At 34.0% G+C, this 17,185-nt stretch overlaps 1 protein-coding gene across 1 annotated transcript in view; it reads left to right on the top strand.

The window, feature by feature from the left end:
• Window positions 1–17,185, top strand: part of AGBL1 (AGBL carboxypeptidase 1) — a 1,041,995-nt gene that overhangs the window by 549,308 nt on the left and 475,502 nt on the right. Inside the window, exon 20 of the mRNA XM_007479385.3 lies at window positions 6,569–6,700. Coding sequence (XP_007479447.2) covers window positions 6,569–6,700 — 132 coding nt within the window. The remainder of the gene's footprint in view (window positions 1–6,568; window positions 6,701–17,185) is intronic.

The raw sequence follows: 17,185 nt of genomic DNA, 5'->3' as shown, positions 1-17,185 counted from the left end.
TCATCTACTATTCTAAGTCCTCTCTTTTTCCTTCAAGTCCTTAAAATGATAGCTCTTCCTCTCACTTGCCTCAGCAGATGACCTTGACAAATATTTCATTGAAAAAAATGAGACCATATCTCATGAACCCTCTCTTCTCTCTAATACTATACTCCAAATTGTCTCAATATTATTTTCTTTTCTCTTGTTTGCTCCTATCTCAGAGGAATTGTACCTAATCTTTGCAAATGGCAAATTCTTGATTTATGACCTTGAACTCATCTCTATCTTCTCTTCTGGAGGACAGATGTCAAATGAAAAACTTACAATCTTCCTTAATATGGCTTGAACCAGTTTAAAATATAATTGGGATGTAGTTAAAAAATAAGCAAACATATAATAAAACATATAATGTTAATATGTAGCCTTTTAAGTTATTTTGCATACAATGTCCAATATACAATATGTCCAGTTTAGTAGCTATTTCTTTTTGATTTGGATAGCACTGTTCCAGAGAAAATGGTCAGTTCTTTTACCTTCTCTTTATTTTTTAATTTTATGCCTCTATTTATCCTCTAGTTTTTTCATTACTACTTATAAACATATCCAGATTTTACCCAACCTTTAAAACAATAAACATTTCAGATTTACTATGCTTCATTTCTTTTCATTTTCACGTAGTCAGACTTCAAGAAAATGGAATCTGTATTTGTTCCTTTTAGAAATTTCATACTCATGCCTTAAACACTTGCAATCTGGCTTCTGACCTCTTCATTCAGCTGAAGCAAATTGTTCTCTTTTAGGATACCAGTGACTGAGGATTCTGATGCCTTTTTTTAAAAAAAAATATTTGTAATTCTCCGACTTTTTACATCCTTTGACACTTTTGCACTCCTTCCTCTTAGAAACACACATCCCATGTTTGTTAAGACACTGCTTTCTCCTAGTTCTGTTCCCAATTATTTGGCTATTTCTTTTCAATTTCCTTTGATTAAGCATCATCCCAGTCTAACCTTGCTATCTTTAGGTATACTTCAGTGCTTTGCCATGGGCCCTCTTCCTTACTCCCCACTCTATATGCTTTCTCTTAGTGATCTCATTAGCTTTAATGGGTTAAAAGACTTCCTCAATGCAGATAAGTACCAGATGTTTATCTAGTTGCAGTCTGTCACATGAATTCGAGTTCTATGTCAATTCTCTTTAGAATATTTCCAACTTGATATCTCTTGGCATCTCAAACTCAACATCTCTAATGAAAACTCATTATATTTTCCTCAAATCCTCCCCTTCTTCCTAAATTCACTCTTTCTGTTAAGAATGCAACCCTTCCTCTGATGACCTAGGTTTTTAAACTCAGATTTATCCTTAATCCATTCCTTGTCTTATCCAAGTATTTTTAAATTTACCTTTACAATATTTATATTCATCCCCTTCTCTGTACTTATGTGTGAATGATCCTAGCTAGAGCCCCCTTTGTCTATTACATGCACCTTTTCACTATTATTGCAATTGGTCTCCCTACATCAAGCTAAATGCCTCTCTTGTACATTCTGTATTCATTTGCCAAAGTTATGTTAATGTATGACTTTGTTCATATCATTTTCTTCCTCAAAGCACTCCAGCGATTCCCTTTTTCCTCCTGGATAACATATAAACTCTTCTTTTTGGCTTTCAAAGATCTTAACAGTCCAGGCTTGTTGTATATTTCTCCTTCCCATATTTTTTTCTTTCCAACTATAATAGCTTGATTGTCATTCCTCTTTTATGACATCTTCTTTTTTGCTTCTCTGTCTTTGTATATGCTGTGCCTTGTGACTGGAATGCCTTCCCTCCCTACTCTATCTTCTAAGAATTCCTAGCTTCCTTCATACCCCAGCTTGTGACACCTCCTAGAGAAAGCTTACCCTGATCCATCTATTCATTATTTTTTCCAACAGAAAATTACTTAGTATACATAGATTATTTAATTTTCAGTTAAAAAATTGGGTTCCTTATCTTCAATAATAAGAAGAGCAAAAACTAGCATTAATAAATTTAATTTTTGCAAAGTATTTTACAAATATTATATCATTTAATCTGTACAAGAACCCTAAGAAGTAGTTCTTGTTGTTTCAAGTTGACAGATGAGGAACTTGAACCTGAAAATATTAAATGACTTTCCCAGGATCTCATGGCTAATAAATGTCTGAGGCCAATTCTGAATTCATGTTTTTCTGGACTTCAAGGACAACTCTCTATTCACTGTGTCCCATAGTTAACTATATAGACTATACTTTCCTTTAGATTAGAAATTGTTTTCATTTTTACTTTTGTATCCTCCATACATAACACAGGGCTTGGCGCATAATAGCCTATTATTGTTCTTTTTACAGAACAGTATTTCTGATCTTGAAGACTCATAGTTTGTTCTCTGAAAATAAAATGTCTCTCTTTTTCTGATGGAAAGCTCAATAAAAATATTTGCTGCCATAGATCATTGAAAGAATGTTAACTGGAAGATTCTCTTATAGTGAAAATCAAAGGAACCACATTCTTTTCTCATGTAGCTAACATCTGAAGAATTCACCCAATCATGGGGCTGTACACTCACCATAATACAGATTTAGAAAATTTGCTGTTGTTCTGTAGTGTATTCCTCTCTTTCTATGCTCTAATCTCCCTCATGTCTCCATTGATTTTTACCTTTTGTCCTGGACCTAGTATCAAATCCACTTTACTATTCCTGGAAATGTTATACATTGAATTATCCATTGACTCCATTCACCATACCTGTCTTTTCCCAGCCCCAAACTTTCCTCTCAGCTACCATTCCCCTATATGTGTTGTCTTATTCTTTTAGAATGTAATGTTCCTGAGGTCAGATCTAGTCATTCTTTTTGTATCTATCACTCCAGCCTTTAGAACAGTTCTTATCACTTACTAAGTCCTTTAACAAATGCTCTTCCCTTTATTTTTTCATCTGTCCATGTTGCTCTAAGTACTATAAAACTATGGTTTTCTGGAAGTGAATTTTTAGCATCATGGTCTCAAATAGTATTAGACATATTCCTTAAAGAAATAATAATGGGAGTTAGCAAGATGTCTAAGTAGATTGAGAGCAAGAGATAGGAGGTCTGAGTTCAAATTTGGCTTCAGACACTTCCTGGCTATGTGAACCTGAACAAATTATATAACAGCCACTGCCTTTCCTTTACCTCTCTTATATCTCAGAACCAATGCACAGTATTGAATCTAAGACAGAAGGTAAGAGTATAAAAAAAAAGAAATGATAATAATAGCTCCCAATAACATTTAAATATACATTTTGTAAATTGCTTTCCTTATCTATGCAAGTATATCCTAAAAGTACTTCAGCACTCTCATTTCAGTAGTGAGGAAACTATGGCTCAGGGAGCCCATGAAATTACTTATTCAAGGTCAGTAGAATATTGGCAAAACACTTGAAATCAGTTTTTTTTTATTCCATGTCAATTGTTCTCCCTACTATAGAATACTGACTTCAGTATAGAAAAGGGAAAAATTCTTTTTTTTCTTTCTTATTTTTTAAATTAAATTAAATTTATTTTTCTTAAGTTTTAAATTCTGACCAGTCTCCTTCCTTACCTTCTTCCCAGTAAAGGTACCATTTGACAAAGACATGCACACATACATATATACATTTATATATACATATATATTGCATATATATGCATCATACTTCTATTTATCAAAATTGAAAAAAAAAGGAAAGAAACATTCACTAGATTTTCCAGGCCACTAGGTGGAAGTACCTTGGGTGTAAATGCATTTTCTACTTAGAAAACAGGCTTAAGAAATGTTTGTTTGTTTAAAGGGCAGGCAAGTCACTAGGTTCTCCCTTCCTTTTGTACCTCCAGCACTTAGCACAATGCCTCACACATGGTAAGCTCTTATAAATGCTTGGTTCCTTTGTGTAAAGCCCAGTGACCCACTCACTCTTTTTTTTTTCCTAACTGGGAACTTTTGTCATTTCCTCCCTCATCTCTTCTTAATGGAAAATGATACCTGCCTCTAACAACTGGCTGATCTGATGTTTGTAAAATGATTTTATTTCCATTTATGAAAGGTACTCTATAACCGGAGCAAGCCTTAGTCTGCACATATTCATTATTTGCTTACATGGAATCTATCAAAGGAATTTAAAAGCTTTGAAAAGCAGGCTCTTTTAATACCTAGCAAGAGGGGGAGGAAGAAAATACCCTCCTAATCATAATGCTATGGTATAATAATAGCACCCTCTGTGGGAACTTTCAGAACCAGTTAGCCAGTTGCACATTACATTGAGCTCCATGTGGTTAATTTCACTTACAATTAGCCTTTGGAGGAGGCCAAATCTCAGTTCTATGCAAAGATAATTTCATGAAGGCTTCCTTGAAACTGGCCTTGAACAGCTCGAGTTAAGTGAAACTGGTGAATTGGGAATAGAGATGAAGCTTTAAAATCCCTTTTCAGATATTTTCAGACTAAATTCTATACACACTACCTGTGGTTAACCTAACCTTGACTGAATGTTGCAGATACCTGAGATGAAAGACTTAGTAAGAAAAAAGCCTATCTGTCATTAGAAGAACTGGTAAATGCAGTCTTTCCAGTGGGGCCATTAGCTGGTAATTGAACATGCCACTGATGTTATTTACCTCATAGGGATGTTTACTTCACTCCAGAGCTTGTGCTGAACAAAAATCTGTAGAACGTTGTACATGAGCCATAAGAGCTGAATCTCCAGAGTTCACATAATCCTTGGCTTGTTTAATTGGAAATGCCACTGTTTTTGGATTTCCATCATATTTCCCAGACTGTGCCTCCTTCTAGCATCAGCCTTACTTTCATTTTTTAATTTTTTTTTTTTTTTGTGGCAAAGGTATAAATAATGCAGAGGTCTTGCCACTGGAAAACAGAAACAATACCCAGATGTCAGGAATGGAAATCATGGCAGCCCCCAAAGCTAGTAAAGCTGTGAAGTAAACAAAAACTAGATCACGGGAGCTGGCAGTAGGGAGTGGGGACAGAAGGGCTGGGAGGAGAAGCTGAGCAAATTTAGCATAGAGTAGTCAACTCTAAAACAAGTTTCTAGATTAAGTTGTAGAGAAATAGAGAAGGGTGGAGAAAGGCATTGAGAGTGAAAACCCATTAGTCATATAACCCAGTCCACAAAGATACACAATATTTTAGTGGTACAAAATGGAGAAAATCAATTCCAGATTAGCCTGATATGAAGTTCTTCATTGAGGCAAGTATTAATGAAGCTTTCAGAAACATTAGTTAAATACAACTATGACAGAAGGTATTGTATAAAGGTTTGGAATGTTTATGTCTGAACTGGTGAAGGAGAAATGGTGAAAGGATCATCCTAAGTACTCTGGCTTCAAAGTAGGTGAAAGAGGATCAGTGAGTATGTTGCCTACCCTGCTTCTTTTCTACTTAGGCTAATAGTTATACATTAAAATTATTACAGTGGTTGGAAGAGGAAACTATCCCTGGAAAACTATAAATCTCAATAAACTTATAAAGGGATATTCAACTGTTTTCACTGGAAACTGATTTTTTGGAATGTGAGTCCATTCTCGGTAGTATGAGGACATCTTCCTCTCTATTCAGTAGTTATTAGTCAGGTCAATAGAAGATGTAAAAAAACTATAAAAAACAAAATAAAATTAGAAGTAACTCAGTTTCCCAGGGAAGACCTAGACTGAATCTCACCCAATACACTAAAATTAGGTATTATGCATACTAGACTGCTTTAAAACCTATTGACATATAAACAAAAATTCCTCAAAAAACCCATGATGTCAATAATGTTAGATCATTGATAAAATGCAATATCAATTGAAGAAAATATTTTTTAAAAAAGCTCAATGAAAACAAAGAACCTTAAGTTTTTATATTTGTATTCTAACATCTAATATATTGCATATTATATAGTAGGTATTAATAAATGTTTATTGAATCAAATAAAGGGATTTTTATTGAGAAGTATTTATCATAATAAAAAAAAATCCACCATAATGAAAACAGTGGCAACACATTAGAAGCATTCCCAATAGGTTGGTTCCAAAACAAAGGGTCATTTTCACTATATCTATTTGACATAGTACTTGAAATTATGAATATTGAGTTATTTTATGATTATAATTGCTTTGTTTTTTATTGTTTCATGATGAAGAGTTAAAGGTATAATCTTAGCTTATTTTTAATGAAAAAACTGGGGGAGAAACACATAGGGCTTAAAATTACGAGTTGTAGGTTTTCTTTCCCCTCAGAGAAATTATTTCTAGAACTCTTGAGTGTGTAAAAATCATTTACCAAAATCTGTTAATGTGGGTAAAAGGTGACATAACTGAATCAAAATCAGCCTAGTAGTACAGAGCCATGAAGAGATTCAGAGAATTGGTTCCACTTTGTTGGCCTATGCTGTTGTTGATAGTCCTTGGTCAAGTAGGTATACATGTCAGAAGTTAGAAATCAAGTTTAATTGGATATATTGTTATGAATATTGAATTTATGATCAATCAAATAAAGGCAAAGGTTCGAATGCACTAATTTCTCTTTTCTTTTTTTCTGGCCCTTATAGGTCTTCTGTGATTTTCATGGACATTCTCAGAAGAAGAATGTGTTTCTCTATGGCTGCAGCATCAAGGAGACCTTGTGGCAAGCAGGTTGCACTGTGGACACTTCCATTTTCACTGAGGATGTTGGCTATAGGGTAAGATATTAGGAAGCACAGTGCTAGCCATGCTACTAATACCCAAATCCACGAGTTCATGCTAATTACTACCAAAAGATTCCTTAACCCATTGCATTTTAGCTTATGTTCCTGTATGACAAAAGCCCTCAAATAGTTATACAACAGGTTCTTCATGTTCCCCATTGTCATCAGGAACATTTTATATAGAGCAGAGTGATCTTAAAATTCATACCAATAATCCATTCTGTTCCAAGTTTCTAGGTTGTAATTTATAGTTTAGTAGTTCTTTGCTATATTTAATCAGTAAAGGGACAGAAGAGAGGGCTTTTTCAACTCTGAAGTGCAGGGTGTCCCTAAAGTCTTATTTCAGTTGTAAACTTTTATAGTTTAAAACCACATCAGTAGGGAAACGTATAAACATTTACATGGTACCTTCTAAATACTAGGCACTATGCTAACTGAGCACTTTAAAAATATTATCTTATTTCGATCTAAGTCTTTTGGGATACCTTGTATATCACCCTGATAGCTACTGAGAATCAAGGAGAGGAGGACCAAGATGAACACTTCCCTAGAGGTAAATCCCTCATTTTTGACAGTTATAAATGTATCTCCATCTGAATGTCTCATATATACTTAAAATTTGCCATTCTAAGAGTCAAACATCTTCACCTCTTAAGTTATTTCTTTGTTAAAACAACTCTGTTTCCAATCATATAAACATTCTTCTCCAAAGTATCTATACTCAAAACTTTGAAGATGTCTTTGACTACTCATTCTTCTTCCCTCTCTCCATCTCTAAACCACTCTCAATCTATTTCCTTACCTGTAACATGATAATGTTAAAATAAATAGGTTCTTAGATCTCTTCAAATTAAATCTTTATGAACCCCTTTCCAACTTTTTGTTTTCCATCATAATGTGTTCTCTTTTTATCATTGTAATTACCATTGTAATTCAGGGACTTATCTTTTTTGTAGAAACATTGTAAATATATTTCTTTATTTAAATAATATTTTTATCAATTTCATATAAAAACAAATTTTCAACTTCATTAAAAAATTGAGGGGAGGTAGAGTCAAGATGGCAGCATAGAGAGGCAAAAGTTCAGACATCTGAAAACCCTCCCTCACTGATTAGAAACAAAATGCTTCTAGGGAACTGAAAAATCAAATCTAACCACAGGGCAGAGCTAAGGAATCCTCTTGCTGGACTCAACTTAAAAGGTACACCCCCAAAAAGTCTGAATTCTAGAACATTTGGGTGTAAGGGGAAGGAAGAAGGAAGGTCCCAGGACCCCTCCCCCACCTATAGTACTTAACTTCCAGCAGTGGCTGGAATCTCTGGGCAGGCAAGGGTGCTAGTCTGGAGGGAGAACCTTGCAGGCAAACCTGTGCCAGGTTCAGTGCTTTGGACACAGGCAGTGGGGAGGCTGATGGAGGAGAAGTACAGAGAAAGCAGTCCAATCTCAGCCAAGACACTCCATATTGCCCCCCTCCCCTTCCTGAGGCTTTGACCTCAGGGTACATCCAGCTCTGGAAGATCAACTTAACCCTGGCTAAATCTCATAAAGCCTTCAGAGGGCAGGAAAGCTCAAGTTCCAACACCCCTACACCACTGACTGCTCTGAGACCCTTGTTGATCAAGCTGCAAGAATGAAGGCTGAAACTACTACAGAACACATTAATAAGAAAGTGGGAAGCCCAGCTCCTTTTCAGCTTCTTCTGACAGTTGGGGAAGATCTAAAATCAGGACTCAACCTGAATAATCAGCAGAGCAGAGAAGAAGTCCCTTCACAAGAGAAAAACACAAACTCACAGATGAAGCACATAATGAGATGAGCAAGACTACAGGCAACTACAGGGGGGAAAGAAGGGGCAAATATGAGCAAACAACAGAAAAAGAAAAAAGAAATTACAATTGACAGCTTCTATCCAGGCAATGAAAAAAGAGCAAATGAAACCGCAGAGGATCAAGGAACACCAAACAAAAACACAGAAACTCCAGCAAATTGGACACAGGACTTTGGAAGAACTCAAAATACAATTCAAAACACAAATAATAGAGGCTGAAGAAAACTGGAAAAAGAACTTAAAAAAGCAAGATAAGTCATCTGGAAACAGAGGCACTTGAACTAAAATGAGAAAATAGTGTCTTCAAAGCCAAAATTAATCAGCTTGAAAATGAGGCAAAGGAGATGAAAGATGAGGAAGAGAAAATGAAAAATGACCTCCAAAGAAAATCAGACAAGATGGAAAAGGTTGAAAAAAATCCAGGGATAAAATTCAGTCTTTGAAAACTAGAATACAACAATTAGAGGCATATGACTTCACAAGGCAGCAGGAAACTATAAAACAAAATCAAAAGGATGGAAAAATTGAGGAAAATATGAAACACCTCATCCACAAAACAGAAGATTTAGAAAACAGGTCAAAGAGGGACAACTTAATAATTGCTGTACTAGGAGACCATGACAAAAGAAAAAAATTGGACATAAGTCAACAGTAAATTATCCAAGAAAATTTGCCCCAACATTCTAGACCAAGTGAGAAAAGTAGAGATTGAAATAATCCACAGATCACCTCATATTCTTAATCCACAACTGATAATATCCAGGAATGTTATAGCCAAATTCAAGAACTACAAGACCAAGGAAAAAATATTACAAGTTGCTAAGAAGAAGTCATTCAGATACCATGGAACTATGGTAAGGATAATATAAAATCTGGCTGTAACTACACTGAAGGACCAAAAGGCATGGAATATGATATTCCAAAATGCAAGGGAACTAGGTCTACAACCATGAATCAACTACTCAGCAAAACTGACTATATTCTTGCAGGGGAAAGTATGGTCATTTAAAAAAATAGAAGACTTCCAAGCATTCCTAAAGAAAAGACCAGACCTGAATAGAAAATTTGATACCTAAACACAGAACTCAAGAGAATCATCAAAAGGTAATTAAGAAAGGGGGGAACAAAAACAAACCAAAAAAATCCTTTTTAAGGAACCCAATAAGTTAAAATGATATGTATCCCTAGAAGAAAAGAGGATATTGGTAACTATTAAAAATTATTATCACCTGGGTAGCTAGAATAATTATAATTAGAGGGAACAATGACCAAATGTATAGGAAGAAATGCCAAGAAATAAATATATATGTAGTTATATGTATGCATAAATATATATATATATATATATATATACATATACATAACTAGAGTTTAAAAAAGAGATTAATCATAAGAGAAATGAAAAAAGAAACAAAATGGGGTAAATTTATATGTCATAAAGAAGCGCATGGCAGTAGTAGGGGAGAACACCAATACACTGGAAGGTTAAAGAGGTTAAAGATAGGAAATACCTAATTCTTATGTGCACTGAAATTGACTCAAAGAAGGAAGAACCATCAAATTAATTGGGGCAGAGAAGTGATTTGTCCCAAATAGAGAAGTAGAAGGGTAACAAAATGACTGGTGGGGAGGGAAGCAAAATAAGGAAGGGAGATGGTGTGGCGGGTAGTTTAAAAGACTGTAAATAAAATAAGAGGGGAATAAGAAGGATGGAGAAATAGAAAGGGAAATAAAATTAGGGTGGAGGTTAGGGGGACTTACTAAAAACAAAACCTTCATGTAGAAGGAAATAGTGAAAGAAAAAAAGGGCAGGACTAGGAGTGGAAATAAAAATGCTGGGAAATACAGAGCTGGTAATCATAATTCTGAATGTTAATGAGAGGAACTCACCCATAAAACACAAGTGAATACAAAGTGGATTAGAAGCAAAAATCCTACCATATGCTGTCCACAAGAAACCCTACCATATGCTTTCTGCAAGAAACACACATGAGGAAGGTAGAAACACATAGGGTAAAAGTAAGAGGATGGAGCCAAATCTATTGGACATTAACTGATAAAAAGAAGGCAGGAGTTTCCATCATAAAATCTAAGAAAGCCAAAGTAAAAATAGATCTAGTTAAAACAGATAGGGAAGGTAATTACATCAAGATAAAAGGCAGTATAGACAATGAGGAAATATCAGTGCTCAACATGTATACATCAAATGGCATATCACCCAAATTTCCTTTTTTTCTGTTACCTTATAATTTATTTTATTTTTCTAAAACCTTTACCTTCTGTCTTAGCACCAATACTGTATGTTGCTGTATATTGGTTCATTTTTTTTGTTTGTTTTGTTTTTATTTTTTTATTTAATTTAATTATTATTTAATTAATTTATTATTTTTATATATATTATGATATAATATATATATATATATATAATTTATTTAAATTAATTTATTTAGTCAATTTAAACATTATTACTTGGTTACAAGAATTATATTATTTCTCTACCTACCCTCACCCCAAACTTCCCATAGCTGACACACAATTCCACTGGGTACTACATGTGTCCTTGATCAAAACCTATTTCCATGTTGTTGGTGTTTGCATTAAGAAGTTCATTTAGAGTCTACATCCCCAACCCTATCCCCTTGATACATGTATTGAAGCAGTTGTTTTTTCTTCTATGTTTCTACTCCCACAGTTTTTCCTCTGAATGTGGATAGTGTTTTTTCTTGTAAATTGCTCCAAGTTGTTCAGATCACTGAAATATCAGTAATGGAGAAGTCCATTACATTAGATTGTACAACAGTGTATCGGTCTCAGTGTACAATGTTGTCCTGGTTCTGCTCCTTTCACTGCATAAATTTCTGGAGGTCATTCTAGTTCCCATGGAATTCCTCCACTTTATTATCTCTTTGAGCACAATAGTATTACATCACCAACATATACCACAATTTGTTCAGCCATTCCCCAATTGAAGGGCATCCTCTCATTTTCCAATTATTGGCCACCACAAAGAGCATAGCTATGAATATTCTTATATGTCTTTTTCCTTATTATCTCTTTGGGGAACAACCCCAGCAGTGCTATGGATGGATCAAAGGGCAGGCAGTCTTTTAGCGCCCTTTGGGCATAGCTCCAAATTGCCCTCCAGAATGGTAGGATCAATTCACAATTCCACCATTAATGTCCTGACTTTGTCACATCCCCTCCATCATTCATTAGTTTCCTTTGCTGCCATGATAGCCAATATGCTAGGTGTTAGGTAATACCTCAGAGTTGTTTTGATTTGCATCTCTCTGATTATGAGAGATTTAGAACACTTTTTCATATGATTATAAATAGTTTTGATTTCTTTAACTGAAAATTGTCTATTCATGTCGCTTGCCCATTTAGCAATTGGAGAATGGCTTGATTTTTTGTACAATAGATTTAGCTCTTTATAAATTTGAGTAATTAGACCCTTGTCAAATGATTTTGTTATGAAAGTTGTTTCCCCAATTGGTTGTTTCCCTTCTAATTTTGGTTGCATTGATTTTGTTTGTACAAAAACTTATTAATTTGATGTAATCAAAATAATTTATTTTATATTTTGTGATTTTTTTCTAGCTCTTGTTTGGTCTTAAAGTCTTTCCATTCCCAACGATCTGACATGTATACAATTCTGTGTTCACCTAATTTGCTTATAGTTTCCTTCTTTATATTCAAGTCATTCACCCATTCTGATTTCATCTTGGTGTAAATGAGATTTTGATCCAAACCTAATCTCTCCTATACTGTCTTCCAATTCCCCCAGCAGGTTTTATCAAATGGTGGATTTTGGTACCAAAAGCTGGAATTTCAGGGCTTATCATATACTCTCTTGCTGAGGTTACTTACTCCCAGTCTATTCCAATGGTCCTTCTCTATGTATCTTAGCCAGTGCCAAATTGTTTTGATGACCATTGCTTTATAATATAGTTTGAGATCTGGGACTGCAAGTCCTCCTTTCTTCACATTTTTTTATGATTTCCCTAGATATCATTGATCTCTTGTTCTTCCAAATAAACTTTGTTATGTTTTTTTTTTTTCAAATTCAGTAAAAAAAGTCTTTTGGTAGTTCAAAGGCACTGAATAAATAAATTAATTTGGGTAGGATTGTCATTTATATTGTGTTAGCTCATCCTACCCATAAGCAATCGATGTTTTTCCAATTGTTTAGAACTAGTTTTAATTGTGTGGAGAGTGTTTTGTAGTTGTGTTCATATAGTTAATGTGTTTGTCTCAGCAGACAGATTCCTAAGTATTTTATATTCTCTATGGTGATTTTAAATAGAATTTCTCTTTCTAATTCCTGCTGCTGAGATGTGTTGGAGATATATAGAAATGCTGATGAGTTATGTGGGTTTATATTGTTTCCTGCAACTTTGCTAAAGTTGCTGATTATTTCTTTTAGCTTTTTGGTTGCTTCTCTAGGACTCTTTAAGTAGACCATTAATATCATTTTTCTATCTCATGAAATTCATCCTTGAGCTCCAATAGTTTCTCCTTTAGAGATTTGGATGCTATGCCATGTGGTGCATACATGTTGAGTACTGATATTTCCTCATTTTTTATACTGCATTTTATCAGGATGTAATTATCTTCCCTATCTCTTTTAACTAGATCTATTTTTACTTTGGCTATACCAAATGGTATATCATCCAAATTTCTAAAGGAGAAAGTAGTGGAGCTCAAGGATGCAATAGATCAAAAAACTATATAGTGGGAACCTGAACCTTCCTCTATCAGAATTAGATAAATCAAACTAAAAAATAAATAAGAAACAGGTAAGAGAAATGGATGAAATCTTTAAAAAATTAGAGTTAGTCGATATGTGGAGAAAAATAAATAGGGACAGAAAGGAATACACCTTCTTTTCCGATGCACATGATACATTCACAAAAAAATGACCATGCACTAGAGCATAAAAACATTTAAAACAAGGTTAAAAGAGCAGAAATAATAAATGCCACCTTCTCAGATCTCAATGCAATATAAATAATAATTAGTAAGGGTACATGGAGAGTCAAATCAAAAATTAATTCGAAATTAAAAAATACAATTCTCCAAAATCAATTAAAGAACAAATCATAGAAACAATTAATTATTTCACTGAAAAACAATAACAATGATGAGATACCCTTTCAAAATCTATGGGATGCTGTCAAAGCAATACTCAGGGGGAAATTTATATACTTGAGTTCATATATTAACAAATTAGGGAGGGCAGAGGTTAATGAATTGGGCAGACACATTAAAAAAACTAGAAAGTGAACAAATTAAAAATCTTCAGATGAAGATTAAATTAGAGATCCTAAAAAATCAAAGGAGAAATTAATAAAATTAAAAGACAATGAACTATTGATTTAATAAATAAGACTAGAAGCTGTTACTTTGAAAAAACAAATAAAATAGACAAGGTACTGGTCAATCGAATTTAAAAAAGGAAACAGGAAAATCAAATCAACAGTATCAGAGATGAAAATGGAGACCTCACCTCTAATGAAGAGGAAATCAAGACAATCATTAAAAACTATTATGTCCAATTATATGGCAATGAAATTGGCAATCTATGTGATATGGTTCAATATTTTAAAAAATATAAATTGCAAAGATTAACAGAAGAAATAGAATACCTAAACAACCCCATATCAGAAAAAGAAATGGAAAAAACCATCAATGAACTTCCTAAGAAAAAATCCCCAGGACCAGATGGATTCAGAAATTAATTCTATCAAAATTTCAAAGAACAACTAATCCCAATATTATACAAACTATTTGACAGAATAAGCAAAGAAGGAATTCTACCAAATTTCTTTTACAACACAAATATGGTACTGATTCCAAAGCCAAGAAGGTCAAAAACAGAGAAAGAAAATTACAGACCAAACTCCGTAATGAACATAGATGCAAAAATCTTAAGTAGAATACTAGCAAAAAGACTCCAGCAAGTCATCTTGAGGGTTATTAATTAGATCAGGTGGGATTTATACCAGGAATGCAAATATTAGGAAAACCATCCACATAATTGACCATATTAACAAGCAAACCGACAAAAATCATATGATTATTTCAATAGATGCAGAAAAAGCCTTTGACAAAATACAACTCTCATTCTTAGTGAAAACATTAGAAAGCATTGGAGTAGAAGGGCCTTTCCTAAAAATAATAAACAGTATATATCTAAAACCATAAGCAAACATCATCTGCAATGGGGATAAACTAGAAGACTTCCTAATTAGATCAGGTGTGAAACAAGGATGTCCATTATCACCTCTATTATTTAACATTGTCCTAGAAACAGTAGCAGTAGCAAATAGAGAAGAAAAAGAAACTAAAGGAACTAAAATAGGCAATGAGGAGACCAAACTATTACACTTTGCAGATGATATGAGGGAATCAACTAAAATATTTTAGAAATAATCAACAACATTAGCAAATTTTCAGGTTATAAATTAAAACCACACAAGTCATCAGTATTTCTTTATATTTCCATCTGTGAAGATTGCATTTAGCTATCTCCTCATTGTAACAATGAAGATACTTAGCTCTTCCTTCATTATGAAGATTAAATTGTAATCCCCTGATTATAACAATGAAGGTACTTCACTTTTCCTTTATTGGAAAGATTGAATTGTAATCCCCAATCTATTTTTAGATTTTAATCCCCAAATATGTGGTAAATCAGTATTTGAAATATATCTACCTATTTTAATCTACAAAAAGTGTAAACTCAGTATTTAGAGTAGATCTACCCTTTTTAATATACAAAGTTGTGATCTAACCAAAAAAGGTATAATCTAACCAAAGAAGGTATGTGAAGAGCGAGCAGTCCTGGAGAGGAGCATCTCTTGTGATTGGTAGATGTGAAATTTAGGGGAGGTGACACAAGAGAAAAAGATCTTTAAAAAGAGGACCACAGAGACCAGAAGGATTCATTCGAGATTAGAGATAGATGGAAGTACTCTGACTCACAGATGGACTAGAAGATCAGTCTCATTAGCTTGAAGTGAAGAACAGTCACTTGGAGGAGAGACTGGAAGACAGACACCTGAGGAAAGACTGGAAGACAGACACTTGGACTTGGCTGTGGAACTGGACCCCTGGAGGAACTTGTGCAGGAGATCTCAGTCTGATTTCCTTTCAGACACTCATCGTGGTGAGTGAAAGGTTGACTTAGTTTCCCTGTCTTTCTTGAGGTGTAAAGCTCCAAGAAAGGCCCTTTGTCTTGAAACTCTTTTCCCTGATTAGGGCTGTAGAATTTCTACATGGCTCAGAGGAAGCCAGAGTTTTCTCTCTCTCCCTCATTCCCTAAATCTTCCTCAATTGTAAATAAACTATCATTAATTCCATTTAATTTAGTAATTCATTTTGGGATTTAGAAATTAAATCCCTCAAGACCACAAATTTAAATATTCAAGTCAAACCAATAAAATTTAACAATTATTTGGCAACCCTCAGTAGCAAGAATTAGTAAGAGAAATTCCATTTAAAATCACCCTGAACAATATAAAATACTTAGGAATCTATATGCTGAGACAAACATAGGAACTATATGAACACAACTACAAAATGCTCTCCACACAATTAAAACTAGATCTAAACAATTGGAAAAAAACATTTATTGCTCATGGGTAGGATGAGCTAACATAATAAAAATGATAATGCTACCAAAATTAATTTACTTATTTAGTGCCATACCCATTGAACCACCAAAAAACTTTTTTACAGATTTAGAAAAAAAACATAACAAAGTTCATTTGGAAACAGAAGATCAAGGATATCCAGTGAAATCTTGAAAAAAAAAATGCAAAGAAAGGAGGACTTGTAGTCCCAGATCTCAAATTATACTGTAAAGCAGTGGTCATCAAAAAAGTTGCTACTGGCTAAGAGACAGAAAGAGACAGTGGAATAGAATTGGGGAAAGTGACCTCAGCAAGGCAGTCTATGATAAGCCCAAATATGCCATCTTTGGACCAAAATCCACTATTTGATAAAAACTGCTAGGGAAATTGGAAGACAGTGTGGGAGAGATTAGGTTTGGATCAACACCTCACACCCTACACTAAGATAAACTCAGAATGGGTGAATGACCTAAATATAATGAAGGAAACTATAAGTAAATTAGGTGAATACAGAATAGTATACATGTCAGATCTTTGGGAAAGGAAAGACTTTAAGACCAAACAACAGTTAGAAAAAAATCATAAAATGTAAAATCATTAATTTTGATTACATCAAATTAAAAAGGTTTTGTACAGGCAAAACCAATGCAACCAAAATTAGAAGGGAAACAACCAAATGGGAAACAATCTTCATAACAAAAACATAGATCTAATTACTCAAATTTATAAAGAGCTAAATCAATTGTACAAAAATCAAGCCATTCTCCAATTGATAAATAGGCAATGGATATGAATAGGCAATTTTCAGTTAAAGAAATCAAAACTATTAATAAGCACATGGAAAAGTGTTCTAAATCTCTTATAATCAGAGAGATGCAAATCAAAATAACTCTGAGGTATTACCTAACACCTAGCAGATTGGCTAACATGACAGCTAAGGAAAGTAATGAATGCTGGAGGGGATGTGGCAAAGTAGGGACATTAATGCATTGCTGGTGGAGTTGTGAATTGAT

The sequence above is a fragment of the Monodelphis domestica genome, chromosome 1 (assembly GCF_027887165.1).
Source record: "Monodelphis domestica isolate mMonDom1 chromosome 1, mMonDom1.pri, whole genome shotgun sequence".
In the NCBI taxonomy this organism is placed as follows: Eukaryota; Metazoa; Chordata; class Mammalia; order Didelphimorphia; family Didelphidae; genus Monodelphis; species Monodelphis domestica.
The sequence above is the reverse complement of the archived record's forward strand: the minus strand, read 5'-3'. Positions and strand labels throughout refer to the sequence as shown.